The 19,547-nt window shown below is 40.7% G+C and overlaps 3 protein-coding genes and 2 non-coding genes across 5 annotated transcripts in view; 3 read left to right on the plus strand and 2 right to left on the minus strand.

Moving 5' to 3' along the window:
* The window catches only part of LOC136437096 (interleukin-6 receptor subunit beta-like), a 237,385-nt gene that overhangs the window by 166,987 nt on the left and 50,851 nt on the right, over positions 1-19,547 (plus strand). The window lies entirely within an intron of this gene.
* On the minus strand, positions 820-6,992 carry LOC136437092 (uncharacterized). The gene is made up of 3 exons (XM_066431558.1): positions 6,588-6,992; positions 1,969-2,419; positions 820-1,524 (listed from the first exon to the last, which is right to left on the minus strand). Exons 1-3 carry the CDS (start codon positions 6,896-6,898, stop codon positions 1,033-1,035), a joined length of 1,254 nt encoding a protein of 417 aa, XP_066287655.1. The 5' UTR covers positions 6,899-6,992; the 3' UTR covers positions 820-1,032.
* On the plus strand, positions 3,430-3,501 carry Trnaa-ugc (transfer RNA alanine (anticodon UGC)). Its single transcript has one exon. It is a non-coding gene; the product is annotated as a tRNA-Ala (tRNA).
* Trnaa-ugc (transfer RNA alanine (anticodon UGC)) lies at positions 4,788-4,859 on the plus strand. Its single transcript has one exon. It is a non-coding gene; the product is annotated as a tRNA-Ala (tRNA).
* On the minus strand, positions 13,975-15,790 carry LOC136437621 (leucine-rich repeat-containing protein 15-like). The gene is made up of 2 exons (XM_066432244.1): positions 14,173-15,790; positions 13,975-13,979 (listed from the first exon to the last, which is right to left on the minus strand). The coding sequence occupies exons 1-2, from the start codon at positions 15,788-15,790 to the stop codon at positions 13,975-13,977; spliced, it is 1,623 nt and encodes a 540-aa protein (XP_066288341.1).

Raw genomic sequence — 19,547 nt, forward strand, 5'->3', positions numbered from 1 at the left:
AGCTAGGAATATATTCTGTATCTGCTAAGAGATCCAGTCTCTGTTAAATCCTCGTGTAGTCTGGTTCTTTGTTTTGCCTGGAAAGCTGAACAAACAATTGTCCCGGCACTTATTGGGAGGAAAGATTGTGACATTTTCTGATCTGTCTTTTACATGCGTCCGAAACATCGCGTTCTGTCCTCCTAACACATGCTTAGGGATTAGACCAAACAGCAATGGTACAACATAGGATATAACGTTATATGCATATAGCTGCATATAGGTACATTCTTTCAAAATAACTATTCAACATTAAAAGAAGCGAAATACTTTCTGATGTTTCCCCCCACATTTTTGCACCACTTTAACGATACTTCATTGATCAGCCCCACAAACTGGTACTGGCATGACGTCATCCAGAAATGACCCAGCTGTTACACGGTCACTGACCTTTGATTAACCTTTCGTCTTCCTCCGACAGGGAAACGACGCTTTTACAGAACGGGCCACATGTTCAAAATGCACGGCACCTGTACATGTAGGTTATCTTAAGTTATAGATTATCTACTGGTATCACAGAGGGGTCAAGGTTTAGGTCAGGATATAGCAGACAAGCTATATATAGCATGATGCAGCTGCCAGGATTCACACATTTACTACCTATCTACTGGAAAGGCTATTATGATAGTTCTTGGACATTTTGGGGCATTTGACATTGTGGATTAAGAATTCATGAAATGATTTTATATGGCTAGGTCGCGTGTCAGCTTGAGCTATGCAGCCCTTCCAAGTGTGGTAGGTATACTTCAGATTTAACAACATAGATGTATTCTTAGCGAGCTTCCAGTTTTCTGAAATGTTTATTTCCATTCTTAGATACATCATGTTATTTCTCTAATCAGAGAAATTACGTCAAGAAAAAAGAAGCTGACTAGAAGTAACATTGTCGTTCTAAATTCACATCATTTGTAGATATTGAATAGAAACGCATAATCATGATATATCATTTTCATCGCTTTAGAAAACGACGACAAATGACTTAGTATTACAAAATCATTTCTTCTTAGCGTAATAAACACTCAAAATAACATTAGCTATGCAAAGAATATACGACAGATAAAAGATGTACCCTACCTCCACAAATGTGTGGAAACCGTATTCTATACAATAGAACACAATGAGTGTCGTTCTCAACACCAAAATTGGTACGTCAACAACAAAAACGATGACGAAGGCAACCACGCGATTCAGATGAGGGTCGGGATTAATTACGTCATATTGTAGTAGGCGATGACCTTCGTACCCGACAGTCAAGGTCATGAAGATGAAGGCGAGACAAACGAAGGCGACGATGGAATTTGTCAGAGCGAACTTGTCTCTAAAGAAAGGCGTGTCTTGAAGGAGGTGTGTAAGGAGGGAAGAAGCGCTGAGTGTCTGAAGGATCCAGTACAGACAGAACTCCAGGTGTTGTCTGCGGTGGTGGTGCCACGTCATCACGTGTGACGTCAGCAGGGCAACGGCAGAGATTTGAACCATCCTGGCGACCTGTGGGACGCGTTGATGCAACATTTTCATTTGTTTTGTTGATGAAGTCTTAAGCGACAAAATTATGACTAGATTTCATGTTGATTTTGTTTGGGTTCCGTCACTTAAAAACAGTGTGTTTGAGAGATATCTAGTGCAACGCCCCCAGTTAGATGCACAGTTTAGATATACAGGAGTGCATTATACTGGGGGACGTTGGGTTTGAGATCTGTTTGCAATTGTGCGTAACTTTTCAGGGTGGTGGAATTATGTAGTATATAATGTACCCTGGTGGAATTTTGTTAGTAGATGTTTGTTAGGCAATGGCTGGAGCAGGAAAATATTGAATTTTTAGAGCGATTTGGATCAAATTTTAACTTTGGAGTAGGGAGACATTTTTCAAGTAAACACAATGTAAGCGTTTCATTTCTTTTGTTCGAATTCTGTTTCTAAAAACATACTTACGTCATCACCGTCCCATGATTTCCAGCTTGCCGCCATATTAATGAAGGCGCCATACGTGTTGTTTGCAACACTTGCAACCGTCGATTCAGCATCTACTCTGATCCCGTACATTTTTCTTATATCGTCCGAAATTGTCGTGATATTGAGAGAGAAGACGGTCTCTGTGCGACCTAGTGAGTGCAGTACACACCTACACAGATAGGCGGCGCAGTCCACCGCACACACTGCATCACCGTATATGTTTATGACGTTAGTTTCGTTGCCGATAGCAGAAACAGTGTCGTTTGATTGTGACGTTTTTGATGCTATAGGACTGTTTTTGCCAAATCCGAATGCTTGTATCTCCGAGCATGCGCAGCTGGCACCCTTTCCCGACCGGAAAACCCAGGGAACGAGATCCATGCAGATGTAGGTGAGGACCTGGACAGAGAACAGGAAATGGACCGGCCACCTGCAGAATTGTGGGAATGAAAAAGACAGTGCATGAAATGAGGATAAGATAAAGACCAAATAAATAGAGCCTAAGAACATCAAACACAAAGATGTTCCAAAATAGAGAAAAGAACGGCATGCTTGAATTGAAAAAAAAGAAAGAATCGTCTAAACCAAGAAGACAAGGAGAAAAGGAGTCGAAGAAAAAATAAATAAAAGAGACAATTGTTTTCTACAGACTCTAGATTTTCCTTAAAATACAGATGTCATTGTTCAATCAAAATTACTTACTGTATCATTTTTAATTGTATCTGCAAATGTGCAAGGACGCGCATACGTGTATATGTATTGCCACTCCTTTCGTGTAAATGTGTACGTATATATAGCCTGGGTACCACCCTCCGTAATAACCGCTGGATAATTATTTAGCGTGCTAACCAGTGGTTAGCAAGGGCAAATATTGAGACACCGGTTACAGTTGAGGATGGTACCTCGGCTACGCGTTTATAGCTTTCTGTGGGAAAAGACTAAGAAAAAATACAACTTTAATAAAAAAAAAAGTATACAGACAAATATGTCGGCGCTTACAACATCTGTGTATATTTGTAATTGTACCGCTTACATTGTAACTCTTACATATCGATCGTCTGTACAATTTTTACGCCACATCAATTGTTTCAAATTGCTTATCTTTTACGTCCGGTGTAATTCTTTTTAGGAGACAGCACGTAACAAAAATATCGATTTTTTTTGGTTAAGTATCGCAGCTTATTTACGTAGTCTGTATAACGCAAACTCCAGCTGTCCGGGGGTTTCTCTCCCCTCCCCTTGAGCGGCTATGCGGTTACAGGGCGACGAGCGGCTACAGGAGCTTGATTAAATTTAGGTTACTTATTTACGTGACGGTGTTTGAAATTTGAAATTGTTATTCCAACCCTGTATTGTAATACATGTATATAGCTCACTATTGCTGTGTTTTAGGCGCTTTCTATCGATCATATTACTATGTGCCGCTCGAATGCTTTGTCTGGGGATGTAGCTCAGTGGTAGAGCGCACGCTTTGCATGTGTGAGGCCCCGGGTTCGATCCCCGGCATCTCCACAATTATTTTTCTTCAGACGGCCACATAAAACTGCTTAAGATGGTGTACTCATGCCAGACTCAAAATATACTTGTAGTCAGAAACGAAGACACAAAAATATCTGAAAGTATCATTTTCCTAGAATATGAGTTTTGTTTATTGTTATGCCAACCTTATTTACTTTACAGAGCTGACTAGCAAATTGGTGTCCTTGATTTGTGTTTCAGTCGATACTAGCTCAAGAGTACCAAGGAGGTTAAGCGTACACAGAATTTTTGTCGGTTTTATATGCAACTTGATATTCTTCAAATTCCGGCATCCCCTTTTTTGACTCATGAAATTATATAAACGCCCCATAGAGGTCGTTTCATAATGTCATGAGATTAGATAGCTGTATACATCTGCCTCTATGCTAGTTTCTCAATGACATCATGAAAATGCTCTATGATTACGTTTTACGATGGGCACAGCCTAGTTATTGTTTTTCTTTTTGGTGACGCCTATGGTACGAAGCCTGTCGTGTGTAGTATCGCTTACTTGCTTACTAGTAGTGTAGTATTATTGTTTTTCAAAGTGGGTTAAGTACGATAAACAGACGGCTCAGTGGTAGGGCGCAACTAGCATCCATCAAACCGATGAGAATAGAGAAAGGGATCGGAGAAAAATGATAACAGAATCCGAAGACAGAGCGAAATGCTTGAATTTGAAAAAAAGAAGGAATCTTATGAAGGAGAACGACTAGACGGAGTCCTTTTAATTTCCGACGTGAAAATTTTCCTTCGACTTCATGCGTCATTTTTTAAGTAAATTTACTTTTAATCAATTCTAATCACACTTTTACACGTGCAAAGCAAAGCTTATGATAAATATCGATCGTCTGTACATCTGTTACGTACATCAACTACTAGTATTTTGAATTGCTTATCTGATGCGTCCGGTGTCGTTCATTTCAGGAAACAACACGTCACAGAAATATCAATTTTTTGTAGAGCGCTGCAGTATTGCCTGCTGAGAAATTGTTTTTCCGAACTTGTATTGTAGTGTAGAGCTCTTTATCACCCAATGCCACAAAGGCCTCATCATAGCTTTCGTCATCAGACTAGTATTTCGGTGTAGAATGTCAGTCAGTCGCTGGGGGCCTCATCACAGATTTAGTCACCATAAGTTGGTGTAATATAACCGGGCGCCGCCCTAGGCGCTGCACGTGATAGGTTATACTATGTGACTTAAAGAGATACGCGTAGAGGCTAACGTTATTGCGATTCCTATTGGTAATATAACAATGTGCCTCCGAGATGCTTCGTGCGGGGATGTAGCTCAGCGGTAGAGCGCACGCTTTGCATGTGTGAGGCCCCGGGTTCGATCCCCGGCATCTCCACAGTTATTTTCCTTCCTTGGCCACATGAAACTGCTTAAGATGGTGTACTCATGCGAGGCTATAGAACATCCTTGTCGTAAAAAAAAGCCCGGAGTTTGATCCCCGAAATCAGTTTTTCTATTCATTGCATTATTTATAAACTGTTAAAACCCCTGAAACATATAGTAATCAAAAGTGAAAATAATATATTTAAACAAAAAAGCGAATATTTTTTTGTCATAGAAAATAAGCCATGCCATTTTCTCTGTAAAGCGTTCCCATTCACTCACTCTTTACTTCAGTGAAGCCTGCACTTCCTGGTCGCTTTAATGGTGTCCTTTATAATGGCTTGCATTTCATTATACTGTAGTTCCAATGTACTATTTGTGTTTCATCGGTAATTCTTGACGAAATGAAAACGTCCTATAACTGTGAGTTTAACAAAAGGTACAGCCTTGATTTTTATTGTATTTTCGGCGACGCCTCTACAACAGAGTCTATTGTTTTTGCTTGTCGCAGTGGACCAAAATCCCAGTGACAAGTAAGAGGAAAACGGCTGGGTAGGTAGCATATTGGTATAGCGCACACTTTGCATATGCGAGGCATCTCCAGTTTTTAAAAATCTTTATCTGGTCCTGCAAAAATGATACATGGAACAGTGATCATGAAGAATAGTATTTTTTTTTGCGATGGAATAGGAACTAACTTTGCCACGAAAGTTCTGTGATGGTAGTCTCTACCAGACTAACCGCGTCGGAAATAGAAAGAACATTTACCGGGGGACTTTGTAAAAAAACAATCTAAAATTGTAAGGAAACTTTTCTGAAGGTATCTTGACTCGTTCAATTGATCCTTGATTGCATTGCTCAAGAGAGCATGCATTCGACCAAAATCATATTTTATATCACGACGGAATTTGAGCTCACACATTTTTCAAAACTTCATAATAAGTACGGCATGACTATACCCGCTTCGAGGTTTGAACAGTATAGAAAGGAAAGCCCTAAATAATCACATTATTACATACAAAACTAGCTCCGTCAATAGGGGAGGAAGCGCAGCTTGTGTGAGGCCCCGGGTTCGATCACAGCATCTCCATTCGCCGTTTTACCTTTTGAAAAAATTTCATCAGGTACAGATTTTCAAAAGTCTTCTTTCTTGCAGCGTCACCTTATGCTTTACACCAATACGTCCAAAACAATTGTTACTGCATCTTGTGGATGAAGTAATCTTTAAACTACCAACATTGCGGTGTATGACGTAACGGTCACATTACTGCAAACACCTGCCCAATAACTTGCTGAATCCAAAGTGAAAACTGCAACATGCAAGCGTTCGTCATTCTTTTGAGAACCCTTTGAAAGGGACGCTGCACGGGTTTCCGAATAGGAACATTGCTTCTATCTACTAAACTCTCCCCGATGGTTGTGTTAGTTAAGTAGTGGCCGCTGCTTTGTGCACCAGTGATTATTATTGAACACAAGCAATCTCACTCTTATACCTCAAGGATGGTTATATAGGAATTCTGTCCACAAAGCAAACACTTAAGTTGTCTACATACCTATGTACACACGCGCGCGCACGGGTAAGAGTTGACCAGACGGTCCAATTCAAAATACACCAGCGATCAGAAATGCATCAAAAGCAATATATAACCAATGACTTGGGAATAATTTTTGCCGAGATGGTTAAAAGATAGCACCTGCTCTGATCACCTGATACTCATTCAAGGTCATGACATTGTCTTACCAGATGCAGTCGTAGAAAAGCCACCTCCTCTTCGACTCCGGCACCATGAACTCACTCTCAGGCCGGCAGGCGTACGCTGTTACCCCCAGCCCGGCTAAAAACACCAACACCAGGGCGTAGGACGGTAAAGCACTGACCCACAACAAGGTGCCGCCACCATCTTGTTGTTCTGACCCCTCTGCCGCCACAAGGTCGTTCCTGACCAGCACCCTGATGTACAGCCACGCCCCGCTGGTTGCCACTAGCAACAGGGACGACAGTTGAAGACGAAGGAGCCAAAAGCGCGGGAATTCACGATCTGAGTCCTTCATGGTTGTAGTTTGTATGTACTATATGTCCGGGTGCAAATGTGTGTGTGACCCGTGGGTAGGTCCCTGACATAGAAGGGTTGTGGCGTAGATGTGGGAAATGTTTAACCTGATCAAATATGCAGTGTGACAGCGTCGTTGCCATGGCGACAGTACTCGCAGGTACTTCACATACACAGACGAAAATATGAACACACTTATGGACAATCTAAAAATAGCGACTGTAGATTGAGGTCCATTTACTTTGAATTAGGTAGTGTCATTATCTTCGCCGAGTACTTGTACTCGGAGAAGATTATGTTTTCGGTTGAAAAATCTGTTGGGTGGGTCTTTATGTATGTCAGGAGCATATCTTAAGAAAGCTTCAATGAATCTTTATGATTTTTGGTAGGTGTGTAGTTGTTGTGCAAAGGAAGGTCAAGTTCAAAAATGGTTTACCTGGCGTTTTCCAACAGTACTGCAGCAGACTTTGCATTTTTTTGTGTTTGTATGTAGGCAAAAAAAGTGACGGAAACGTTGATGGATCTTCATGATTTTTTGCAGGTGTGTAGATGTTGTGGAAACGGAGGTCAAGTTCAAAAATGGTTTCCCTGGTATTTTCCGTCGGTACCGCAGCGCGCTTTATATGTGTGTGAATTTGTATGTCGCCAGCATAACTCGAGGTGCTGTTGACGGCTGTGCATGATATTCAGTTGGTAGGTAGGAGTGTTAAAAAGGAAGGTCAAGTTCGATAATGGGCCTCCTAGCTGATGATTAACGTACTGCAGCTGAGTTCTAAATTTTGTGGTCGAATTTTCTGGAAGTGCCAGGTTCATGATTTTTCACCAATACATAGGGTCTGGAACAGGGAATAGGTGGTGTAAGTTTGGCCCCCCTAGCGGCTTGTTTGGACCTGCAGTTGGCGTTTTTGTTGAAACCTTTGGAGGCTAATAACTACAGAAGGGGTTGACAGATCGTCATGATTTTTGGTATGTAAATAGCTTGGGTAATGTTTTACATAATCAAATACATATTATGAAAACCAGGAACTAATTTGCATAGTAAATGAAGAAAGTTTACTGATCCGCTTAAAGTTTGTGGTCGAATTTTTTGCAGGGACTAAGGTTATGATTTTTTGAGTGGTAGATAGATCTTGGGGCAGAGAGTAAGTGATGTAAGTTTGGGCCCCCTTGCGGCTTGCCTTAAACTGCAGTGGGCCTATTTGTTTGTAACTTTTGAGGAGGATAACTCAAGCAGGGACTGATGGATTAATCTTGCATTTGGTATATATGTTCCTTAAAGGAGTCCTAAAGTCCAGAGGGGGGAGTAATTTTCCAATAGATGGTAATTTTAGGAAGTAGAAATGAATATTTTTTACAGTATACGATAAAGTACTCACTAGTCCCGTGCGCATCCAAAGAATTCAGTATTCTACCAAATTCCCCAGGTGACCCTCAGCCTATGTGATTTTTACAATGTGCCTGACAGTGCCTGACAAAAGTTAGATTATAAAAAGAATGTCAGGGTGGTTAAGAAAACTCTTCTTGCTATGTGTTCTTTTATATCTTATTAACAATTGGCCTTTTTATTGTGCTTAACCACCCTCATTTAAGCTGAAAATATCCACGTTTAAAAATGTATGTTTACGCATAGGGAATACACTGGTAGGGTCTGTAGGGGTTTAGTGAGTATCATATTGTTTTAAAAAACAAACCTTGTAAAATTTACCACAAGCAGAATTCTGTAAAACGTCGGCTGATTATGTATTGATTGATACATAATCTAGAGGAAAATAACAGCGCCTTCTGGAGTTTAGGACTCCTTTAAGTGATGATCTGCATTATGATACGCTCATTATGCAGATCATGACCTACTTTACGTAATAATTGGCATATATAGGACTGCCGCACCATAGTACGCGGCATGCGTTAGTACACACCTGGCTTCCAGAATCTAGGTCAACAGCTGGCGTCCTGAATCTAGGTCAACAGCTAGCTTACTAGCTGGGCAATTGAAAAAAACAGGGCTAAAATGTATCTGTTATGTTTGGTATGAAGATCTTACGATTGATGTAACATGGTAATTATGTCAAACAGGACTTAATTTGCATGATTAATGAAATGTTTTAACATGCGCTGAGTTCTATGTTTGTGTCCGTTTATATGCATTTTAGTCGTATTCTAGTCTTTGTGAAAGCTTGTATCAAGGTCTGCATATTCTTCAGTTACCAGGGCTAACCCTTTGTAATAGCTTTAGCCTTTGGTAGCCCTGGCTGTACTTATCTACAGCCGAAAAAAACAAATAAAAACAAATCACATTTGAAAACTGTGTCATCCTTCACTGCGAAAAAGAGGCTAGTAATCATGGATTATAATCGAAACATCAATTATTCAAATGACCTCATTTGAATTATTGCTAAGATTATACTAAGATAATAACACTATGCCCGAAAATGACAGGACTTTTTATATTCATGTTGGGCATTTTAAAATAGCCGAATCTGATAATTGACATAGCCAAGCCAAGTTAAAAAAATAAGATGCTGATTATGCAAAACAGGGTCTAATATTTGATAGAGTTATACTACTTCACTACGTTTCGAAAATCCATCCAGTTTTATTGCGTATCTTATTACCTGGATGTCTAACTGGCATTGACATTCCATGAGAGGAATTTCAGACCTGTGGCATATCAAGCCACTGAGAAAGATCGGAACATTGATAGATATTATCTAAGCAACTAAAGACTAGAATTTAATCATTGTTTAGAAAAATGGCTATGTAATGCCATATTGGTAAATGGCGGGAGTTTGGTACTTGCATCTGTCGGTACAATTCATATTATTTGGCGAAGATATGAGGTCGTGGAACTCTAGTTATAAACTACTGATTACGTCGTTGCCATGTCCTATTCTGCACTAGACTGACCTACAGCGAGTATGTGTTGTTTCCAAAAACGTCTAACAAGATATCCATACGCAACAGTATGTAATCACAAGCCGACGTCTCGGGGACCGTCTGTCACCTTTCTTACGGCGATGCTGACTGGTTCTACTTCGCACTGCAGTTAGGTGTCGCTGCTGCACTGTGAAGAAAACGGTACCAAACGTGACTGAATTTCAGTATCTCTCCTGTATGATCACGGTCCATGACTGGAGTATACTGTCTGATCCATAGAGTTTGACATACTAGTTTGACCCATCATGTTTAATTTTATGAAGAAACGAAATGTGTTTTTCCCACTCTGTTAAAGGGGTAACTGGTTCGTCCAAGTATCTGTGTATCTCCGCCTAGAATGTGAGCCAATCTCCTTCAAGAGACATCTGTTGAAGTTCCATCTTGCAATGGAATCTGAACCAAGCGTTACACCCTATCATCTCTATCAACTGATGATAAATGCATTGGGTGTTTTGTTTCTCAAACGGACCGTCCGTTATGCAAATATTTAGGAATCACAACATACCAAAAAAAAAAACAACAACTGAACTGACTACCGACACCACAAGATGTTTTATTCTAAAATTGGCTCCCATCCACTGAGCAATTTCATTATTTTGCAGAAGTTCAATACTTGAACTACTTGTTTTTGTATATATAGGCATGGGTCTCAGACTCGTCTCAGACTATTTGTGACTCGTGGATCATAATCACCGATGGTAAACCCTTCCGTTGGTTGGTATTGTAAATTGGAACAGTTTCTTCTGTTATTCTTATATTTCGGATTTGTATACTTTATAGTAACAGTGTTTTTCAGAAACGTATGATATTTGTAGTCATGTAGATTGAGCAGATAATGTTTGGAAAGGGGAGGGGGAGTTAAGAAAAATTGAAGTTGTTATTCATCTTTGTTTTACCTGCAGCTGTGCTTACAATTGTGTCAATCAAGCCCCCGTCACAAATCAACAATTTAGCTCGGCCGACTTGTCGGCGAGCTCCAAATGGCGATTTTCGGGCGAAGTACGACCGACGTCCTGTCGATTCTACGGGCTTCGGGCGAATTTTGGAGCTCGGCCGACGTTCGCGTGTCACTGGAAGCTGCGCTTAAATTCAGCGAGGCCTCGGCGATGATTTTTGAACTCGCACAGCTCGTCAACAGTTTGCCCGTAGCTCGCCCGAGCAACGCCCAGCGCTCGGCCAATATTCGGGCGGGCATCTGAGGATTTTAGACCCGATTTTTGGTCGGTCGGAGGTCGCCCGAACTCTTCGGCCTCGTGCGAGCCTCGCACGGGCCTTGTACAATAATCGGACGACCGTCGTCAGTGTTCCGGCCGACTCATGAAAAGTAAGGCGTGCTTCGGGCGAGCGTTGTGCAGGTGTCGATGGGAGCTTGGACGGGCCTCGGCCGAACTCCTTCTTGTTTATAGATAAAAGGAAACGACAGTTTGGTTTATAACATAAGATGATAAATGATACTGTAATATTAACTAATACTAATATCAACTTGACAGAGAATGCTGCCAAACCTTTCTAATGAAAGACAATCCAATGCAAAGTTAAATTTTCATTAAAAAAAAATTATTATAAATAAAATGTGGACACCGAAGACAATGCTTCTTGTTTCTTTTTTGGTATTGGTTTGGATGTTTCAATTTGTATATTAATGAACTGGGGCTTGACTTTTGAGGTTTGACTTCACTTCCTTTCTCATTTCTCCACAAAATGACTAGTTGAAAGTCCACTGAGTCATTATAGATCTATGTTTGTCTGCCGAGGCACGCCCAGGTGTCGGCAGGGCGTCGATAGGCTTATCAACGGTCGGTCGAAGCTCGGACGGCGTTCGCCCGAGCTTCGGTCGATTTCTATTTGGTGAAAATGTTTGGATCGGGGTTAAACGACTGATCTGTTGACTTTGTGGCTCCTTCTCTTGTATTTTGATTGGTCTTTAACAAAATTCCTGTTTATGTTATTATTTTCAGTGTGCCCACCTACTTCACTCGTGTCCTACAGATTTGCCACAACTCAGAAAGTAAAGTTGGTCCAAATTTGAGATTGTTACCAGGCCATTTGATTCTGACCTCGTCCGTGTCCAAGAGATGGTACCGTCTCATGTGGGATTTATGATTATTAGTGTTCGACGGACGTCGCCCGAGCTCCGTTCAATTTGTGACGGGGCAGGTTTTCAGCGAAAAATACGGTCGACGCTCGGGCGAATTTGAAATTCAGCGAGCTCCCGGCGATCTACAAAATCGGCCGATGCTCGCATGAATTGTGACGCCAGCTTTAGGACAACCTTGTACAAATCCGTTAATAGCATAAGAGAGGTAGCTAAGATGATACTCTAGCGTAGGAATTGTCGCCAAAGTGCTTACTTTTTCAATCGCCCTTTAGCGTTCTCTACATTGTCGTCTTTTGATAGACCAATTGAATGCCTTTTTCTTAGTTTACTTTCATTTGAAACGTTAAACATTTCGTTCTCCTGTTGGTGGTTGCTTTCATTCCTCATGGGCTCAAGTAATTTCCATGAATAAAGGAGGTTTTCAGGTGCATAGTTTATTACTTTGTGCTTGATTACAATATCATGCATCTTGAGCGTCACTGAATATACGTAACACAATATAATGGTATACAATACAATAAAGTCCACTGCGAAGGGTTAAAAGAAAGGGTTGTAAAGTGCATGCGACACTTAAAGACTACATAGCCCTACCATTATGTAACAATAGCATTATTGTTCAGAAACCTATAAATTTAAGAAATGAAAAAGGGGTTCTCCCATTTTATACAAAATTCGAACGCTCAGCCAATGAAAAAAAGTCCTACTTCCAGTTCTTGATCCCTGCCGCCAGGTAATCAACATGATTTCCGGCTCGTGACGTCAGAATGAACACGGTAGCCGGCATTAAACCTGGTACTGTGACTTACAAGACGTTATTTTAGATTCAGACAGAAAAGCAAACCTTATAAAAGCTTGAAATTTCATGTATATTACGATGATTATGCACTTTTTGCGTCTCAAAACAACGTTATTTTCCCATTCGCGGTACCTGGAACGAACCGGCCACCCTTTTTAGTATGACGTCACGAGCTGGAATTTAACTTGATTACCTGGCCACAGGAACGAATATTTGAAAGTATGAATCATAAGATTCGATGCTGAATAACGTTGGAAAGGTATACATTTTGTACAAACGTCTATGTTAATGAAATAACAGTCATAATCATCATTATTCTCGTGTACATTCATGGATGGCTCAGATACAGATTGGTTAGATATTGCGACAATTCCATTGTTCTCATAAATACTGGTGACTTCAACAGTTTCAGCAGAAGCAGGTTTTAGGACCTTATCATCATTTACATACATCAAAGTGTCTTGTCCATCTTCAGAATTAGCAGATACTGTTGCCTCATCACCATTTTCATATGCGTTGATGGATGAAACAGCTACAGAATTAGCTGACACTGCTACCTCATTATTTTCATACAAGTTGATGTGTTGAAGAGATACAGAATCAGCAGAAACTGGTACATCATTCTCACATACGTTACCGTCTTGACCAGATACCGTATCAGCAGATACTGTTACCTCATCATCATTCTCATATACGTTATTGTCTTGGACAGATACAGTATCAGCAGATACTGCTAGCTCATCATCATTCTCATACAAGTTACTTTGTTGACCACATGCCGTATCAGCAGATACTGCTACCTCGTCATCATTCTCATACAAGTTACTTTGTTGACCACATGCCGTATCAGCAGATACTGCTACCTCGTCATCATTCTCATACAAGTTACTTTGTTGACCACATGCCGTATCAGCAGATACTGCTACCTCGTCATCATTCTCATACAAGTTACTTTGTTGCCCACATGCCGTATCAGCAGATACTGTTACCTCATCATCATTCTCATATACGTTATTGTCTTGGGCAGATACAGAATCAGCAGATACGGCTACATCATCATCATTCTCGTACACGTTGATATGTTGGCCAGATACAGAATCAGCAGATGCTTCTCCCTCATCGTCATTTTTGTACACATTGACACCATCGGGGACAGTCACAGTGGTGTCTGCGTTGATACCATTCACATGAGGTACTTTGTTCTTTTTGCTACTCCTCACCACAAGCCCAACACAAGCTCCAATGAATGCTACACTGCATATACCGATGCAAAAACCAATGAAACCAAACATAGGGCTGAGTGTTGTGTCAGCATTACTTGCAGTATTGCTTGTTGGAGAATAAGTACTTTGGGTGCTTGTTGATGCTGGCCTTTGTACAGTAATAGATAGCAACATTGTGGCAGATGCGGAGCCAACAGGATTTTCTGCATTACAGACATACAAACCGGCATCTGCGATAATAGCACCTCGTATGATAATGGTACCGTTTAACTCTACAGTCACTCTCCCAACAGACCCAACAGTTACTTTCAGTCCGGTTGGGAGGGTGACTGTGATGTCTGGTGTCGGGATGCCCGAAACTTCGAAGGTCAAATGAACTGTTTCGCCTTGTATGAATGTCTTGTTCTCTACTCCCATAAAACTCGAAATTCTCGGTTCGACACAAATAAGGTCTTCAGCTTTTATATCTTGAAGCCTTTGTCCAATAAGATTCCTAGGCTCTTCACATGTGATTTGGTTCCCAAATGAAGTAGACCCAGTCATCTTTTGCCTGAAGGGAGCCATTCTGCAGTCACACTGCCAGGAGTTATTGTGAAGGTTTACATTGGAGATCAATGACAGCTCATTATAAGATGGCAGGACCTCCATTTGATTATTGCTCAGCGTCAATGTGTGAAGCTTCGTTAGATTGGAAAATACAGCGGACTGAATCTTTGTTATCTTGTTCGAGGATAGGGACAGCTGTTTTAGCAAGGGCAGATTTTGGAATGTACCAAGCCGAATGTATGTTATTAGGTTGGAGGATAGGTCTAATTCTTGGAGCTTGGATAAATCTGAGAATGCGCCAACCTGAAGAGAAGTTATCTTGTTCGAATTTAGAAAGAGCCTTTCGACTTGTGGTAGGTTTGAGAATACATCACACTGAATGCTATCTATATTGTTGACTTCCAAATTCAAGAGTTGGAGCTTTGGTAGATTGGAGAATGTACCCGGCTGAATATTAGTTATTTCATTGTAGGCGAGATGCAGAGATTGGAGATGAGGTGTATGTAGACCTGAGAATGTACCCGTCTCAATAGAAAAGATTTGGTTGTCATACAGATCCAACTCTTTCAACCGAGGCAAGTCTGACAGTAGGGTAGAGTGTATGTAAGCGATGTGATTGAAGTACAATTGCAAGTACTGGAGCTGCGAGGTATTTGAGAATGCACTGCCTTGGAAGATACTTATATTGTTGTTGTTTAGGTCCAAACGTATCAGTCGGGGTAAGTTTAAGAATGAATTAGGTTTAATATTGGTTATATTGTTGTACGACAGATCTAACTCTATAAGATTGGGCAAATTCGAAAATGTTCCGACCCGAATGTTAGTTATCACGTTGCGGGAGAGATCCAACTGTTTGAGCTTTGGCAGATTCCTGAATGTTCCTGCCAGGATATAAGTTATTCTGTTGTTGGACAGGTCTAAGGTTTTTAACTGAGGTAAATCTGCAAAAGTGCCAGCCTGAACGTTACTTAGCTTATTTTCGTCAAGCAGCAAGTCTATGAGACTTGGCAAATTCGAAAATGCACCAGGCTGGATGTAACTTATCTGGTTGTATGACAGAAGCAGCCCGACCAATCCCCTGTACCTTGAGAAATCAGACTGACTGATGTGTGTGATGTGATTGCTCTCTAAATTTAGACTATGTATACGTGTGGGTAGATGTGTAGGGACACTACTTATGCCTTTATCAGGGCAATCACAAGATCTTGAACAGCTGCTGCTACAGGCTGCGGTTGGACCAGTTTTCTTCACGCTGATGAGCAGAAAAACCAAGAGCTTCTTCAGCCTGTAGGACATTTTCTCTTTAAGACAAAGGAAATGTTGCACTTAAACCTACAGTACCTCATATTGATACAGTAAGCGAATGTTTATAATGGCATTTATTACGGTATTGAATGAATGAAAGCAAAATACATCTACCTGAAGGGTAGGGAAATGACGTAATCTTACTACCGTAAGATTATTTATACAGGGCGATGATCGCTGATAGTACATATTATACAAGCATTTCTGATGTTAGGTACAACAACGAGTACAACATCATTTAATTTACCATTCAAAATCAACCAAGCCGACGTTATTTGATAGTCAATAATGGTATGAAACAAATGTATGGACTAACTGCTCTTTCGCTGATCAATAAATTTTCAAATCATATACTCACAAAAGAAGTCAATTTGATACAACTAGATACTACGTATCGACATTCAGTAGTTACTGATTCAATCTTTGTTAAACAACGCCATCCCTTTGCTATTGTCTATTAAGAACTCACCTTTTAATCTAACGGTTATCCCATGGATCCCATGTCTTAGCCTTTGCTGTAACCATCTTCCAAATATTTGATGTATCGCCTTATATTCTCTCAGGATCTAGTGGTACTGCTGTCAGTAAAAAAAAGCTTGTCTGTCTCTCTTGCACTGCTATTGTACTATGTACTATTGTGCTATTTTGATTTTGATAAGCTTCCAATGCCCTGTAGGCCATGCCTGCATATATGTTTGAATCAAAGTACCCTGTGTGACCAGGAAAGCACCGGACAGTTTTTATTGCTATTTTGTCATCAGCGAAAGCAACGTTTGGCCTTACAAACTTTAACAAAAGGGAAAACAGCCGTCCAAAACTAAACAGACGCGAGCCTATATCTAAATGAAATAACTTGCAGATATTCTCTGTCTTAAAGGTAAAAAGTGAACATTCACTAGAAACTAGTCTAGCAAACAGGAATGTTTGACCACTCATACTATACATGTTACAAGAGTAGCTAGATCTAGCTGACCATCATCTTCCAAAGTATTCTTGGAATCCATATTTCCTCTGAAAATGAAGCAAATGATAATGCCCTTACCTATGTTCCACAGACAACCAGAGCCTCCGGCGATGACTGTCCTTATTCTCCGTACGAATGTCTGGATATCTTCGGGTGGAATGCGAGGCAATATTCCAGAAGAGACTATTGATGACATTACTTCTTACAATGGAAACTCCGCCCACCGTTCTAGCTGCCCATCATCTCTTTCAGCTGATGTTATGCATTGTGTTTCTCGGTGTGTAAAAAATGTTGTGGACAATTTGTTCTCACCTGTTGACCAGAAGACGGTTTGGCAGCGAAAGGAAAGACGTTGTATATTTCGTCACGATCTTTTTGGGCGGCTGTACATCTCTGACTTGAGTGTAGTTTTAACACTTCAGTCTGTTCTTGCGTCCTCGGATTGATTTACTTTTATCACAAGAAGTTGCTGCCAATACAATTCGGAGAAATATATCTAGACTGTTTTACCTTTTATATATAGATGCATACTGGAGTTTTGAAACTTCGGACATAGAGTGCCTTGACCATCTTGGGCCCACAGGCAAATAATCCTTTACTGGCTTTATTTTTCCAGATTGGTCTGGGCTTCAGTTTTTCATCTATTCTGCACTGGTACCGCACCAATACAATCGCAGTGCAGTGACCTAATATATTCCTAAAGTATGATTAAGCGTGTGAGCCTGGACATTTGTTTGTGACTAAACACATGCAATGCCGCAGATTAAGATAATGATAGGTCAAACTGCCATCTTTTTAGGCTGATCGAGAAGCAAAACTGTCCAAAAGAAATCATTAGATATTTTATAAGCAACTGCAATGGGATGTGCTGTACATGCATTTATGTCATACCTGGGGAAACGTTCGATACGGGTGTTCCGTACCGTGTGATAATTTCCCGTATCACACAGGGTTCTAGAGTTGTATCACACGGGCTTCCATAGAATATTTAGAATGCATTTCGAGCGCGCCGATTGCGCCGCCGTCGAAAACTTGAATACCGGATTCGGTTGGAGTCAATGTTGTTCCAGTTTTAGAGTAGAGAAGTATGTTCAGTCAGGTAGGATGCTTCACATCCAGTTTCGAGAACGTAAAGCTCCCTCAACTTTTGGTGCATTCCGCATTGAAATGTGTGTTTTCAATGAAATGTGAGTATGACATAAATAAAATACAACACGGTGTATTCCGCATCACCCTCGGTCCCAGCCCTCCCGCGGGTCGGATCGCCCTCCGGCCTACGGCCGATCCTACCCGGGGTTGGGTTGGTACCTCGGGTGATATGGCATACCCCGTGTTGTATTCTATATATATATATAAAGCATGTTGGTTTGGCAATGCCTTTCCTTTGCGTTTCAATGTCACAATCCACCTTCTCTTGCTGTTACTCACTAGTGAACTAAAGCCCTTGAAATCGACCTCGGAGTTCTCAGGTATTCAGAAAAATATCCCACTTAGGATAAAAAGATTGAACATCTGTCAACAATACAAGCATGTTTTTATTTAACCTTGACACACCTCTATTTATTTGACAATTCAGCAAACTTAAAACCCTGAAGCTACCAGTCTCGGCTTTATCAGGGATACAGAAACATGCCTTGTGTGCTGGGCTCGGCTATAACCGGGATAGGGTTTTTCCCTGAAGAAAAAAGTTCTGCGTGCGTTTAGCACTCGAAGCCCGGAAGTTAGGGCCACCGGCTGTTTCGCGGGTTTCGTGAGGAAGGTCAGCGGTCAGACATTTTTTTTAATTTTTACTTGACTTAAAACCTGGCAGCTTAAGGGTTAAAGTTTGCAATACTTGCAGGATCAGATCTAAACTCCAAAAGGTGTCTAGCGAAACAAAGTCGCCAATGTTTTAAACAGCACAAGTTTCCACTTTTTTAACATAACTGATTACGCTTGGAACCTCACAAGTGACCTAGTTTTTATCCATTTCTGTATTTTCTACTTGCACACTTTTTGAATGAAACTTGGTAATTGTTTTGGCATGCATGTTTCCTACATCCCAAATGCCATTTTGTTCACGTAGTTGTTGACCTAAAGGCATTTTCGCAGGGAAAGGAAAGACGCGGTATTCTTAATACGTTACGACCATATTGTACGTTTGAATTTTGTTTGCGACTTAAATGCAGTTTTAACTCTTTCAGTCTGTTCTTGCTTTCTACTACTGATTTACTTTTATCGGAAGGAGATACTGCCAATAGAAATTGGTAAAAGATATTTGATATATTTTACTTGCATGTAGATGTATACTGAAATATTGAAATAGAGATGTTTTGATTTCGGACAAAAAGTGGCTTGAGCCTCCTGGTCCAACAGGCAAATAATCCCCTACTGGCTTTATTTTGCCAGATTGGTCTGGGCTTCAGTTGTTCTATTCTTCAGTCTTGCCGCACCAATACCATCGCGGTGCAGTGACCTAATATATTCCTAAGGTATGATAAAGCACGTGGGGCAGGATATTGTTTTGTGAATAAACACATGCACTGCCAAAAGATAATAAAAACTGCATTTTTTCAGGTCGATTGAGAAGCAAACCCACAGGAATGACTTTTGACAACAGTCCAGAAGAAATCCTTGATTATTTGATAAGCAATTGCAATAATGTGTACTGTACATGATCTATAGAGAATGTATTGGTTTGGCAACGGCTTTTCCTTGGCGTTTCGTGGTTCAAATTCACCACCAACCTCATCTCGCTACCAGTATTACTCACTAGTTCACTGAAGCCCGGTTTGGCAGGAAAAC

The sequence above is a fragment of the Branchiostoma lanceolatum genome, chromosome 6, assembly GCF_035083965.1.
Source record: "Branchiostoma lanceolatum isolate klBraLanc5 chromosome 6, klBraLanc5.hap2, whole genome shotgun sequence".
Lineage (NCBI taxonomy): Eukaryota > Metazoa > Chordata > Leptocardii > Amphioxiformes > Branchiostomatidae > Branchiostoma > Branchiostoma lanceolatum.

Excerpts from the sequence above, each read along its gene's own strand:
- LOC136437621 (XM_066432244.1), bottom strand. The coding sequence starts at position 15,790 with ATGTCCTACAGGCTGAAGAAGCTCTTGGTTTTTCTGCTCATCAGCGTG.
- LOC136437092 (XM_066431558.1), bottom strand. The coding sequence starts at position 6,898 with ATGAAGGACTCAGATCGTGAATTCCCGCGCTTTTGGCTCCTTCGTCTT. Across the intron at positions 2,420-6,587 it reads CTTTTCTACGACTGCATCTG|GTGGCCGGTCCATTTCCTGT; the intron begins GTAAGACAATGT and ends ACAATTCTGCAG. Across the intron at positions 1,525-1,968 it reads AATCATGGGACGGTGATGAC|GTCGCCAGGATGGTTCAAAT; the intron begins GTAAGTATGTTT and ends CGCGTCCCACAG.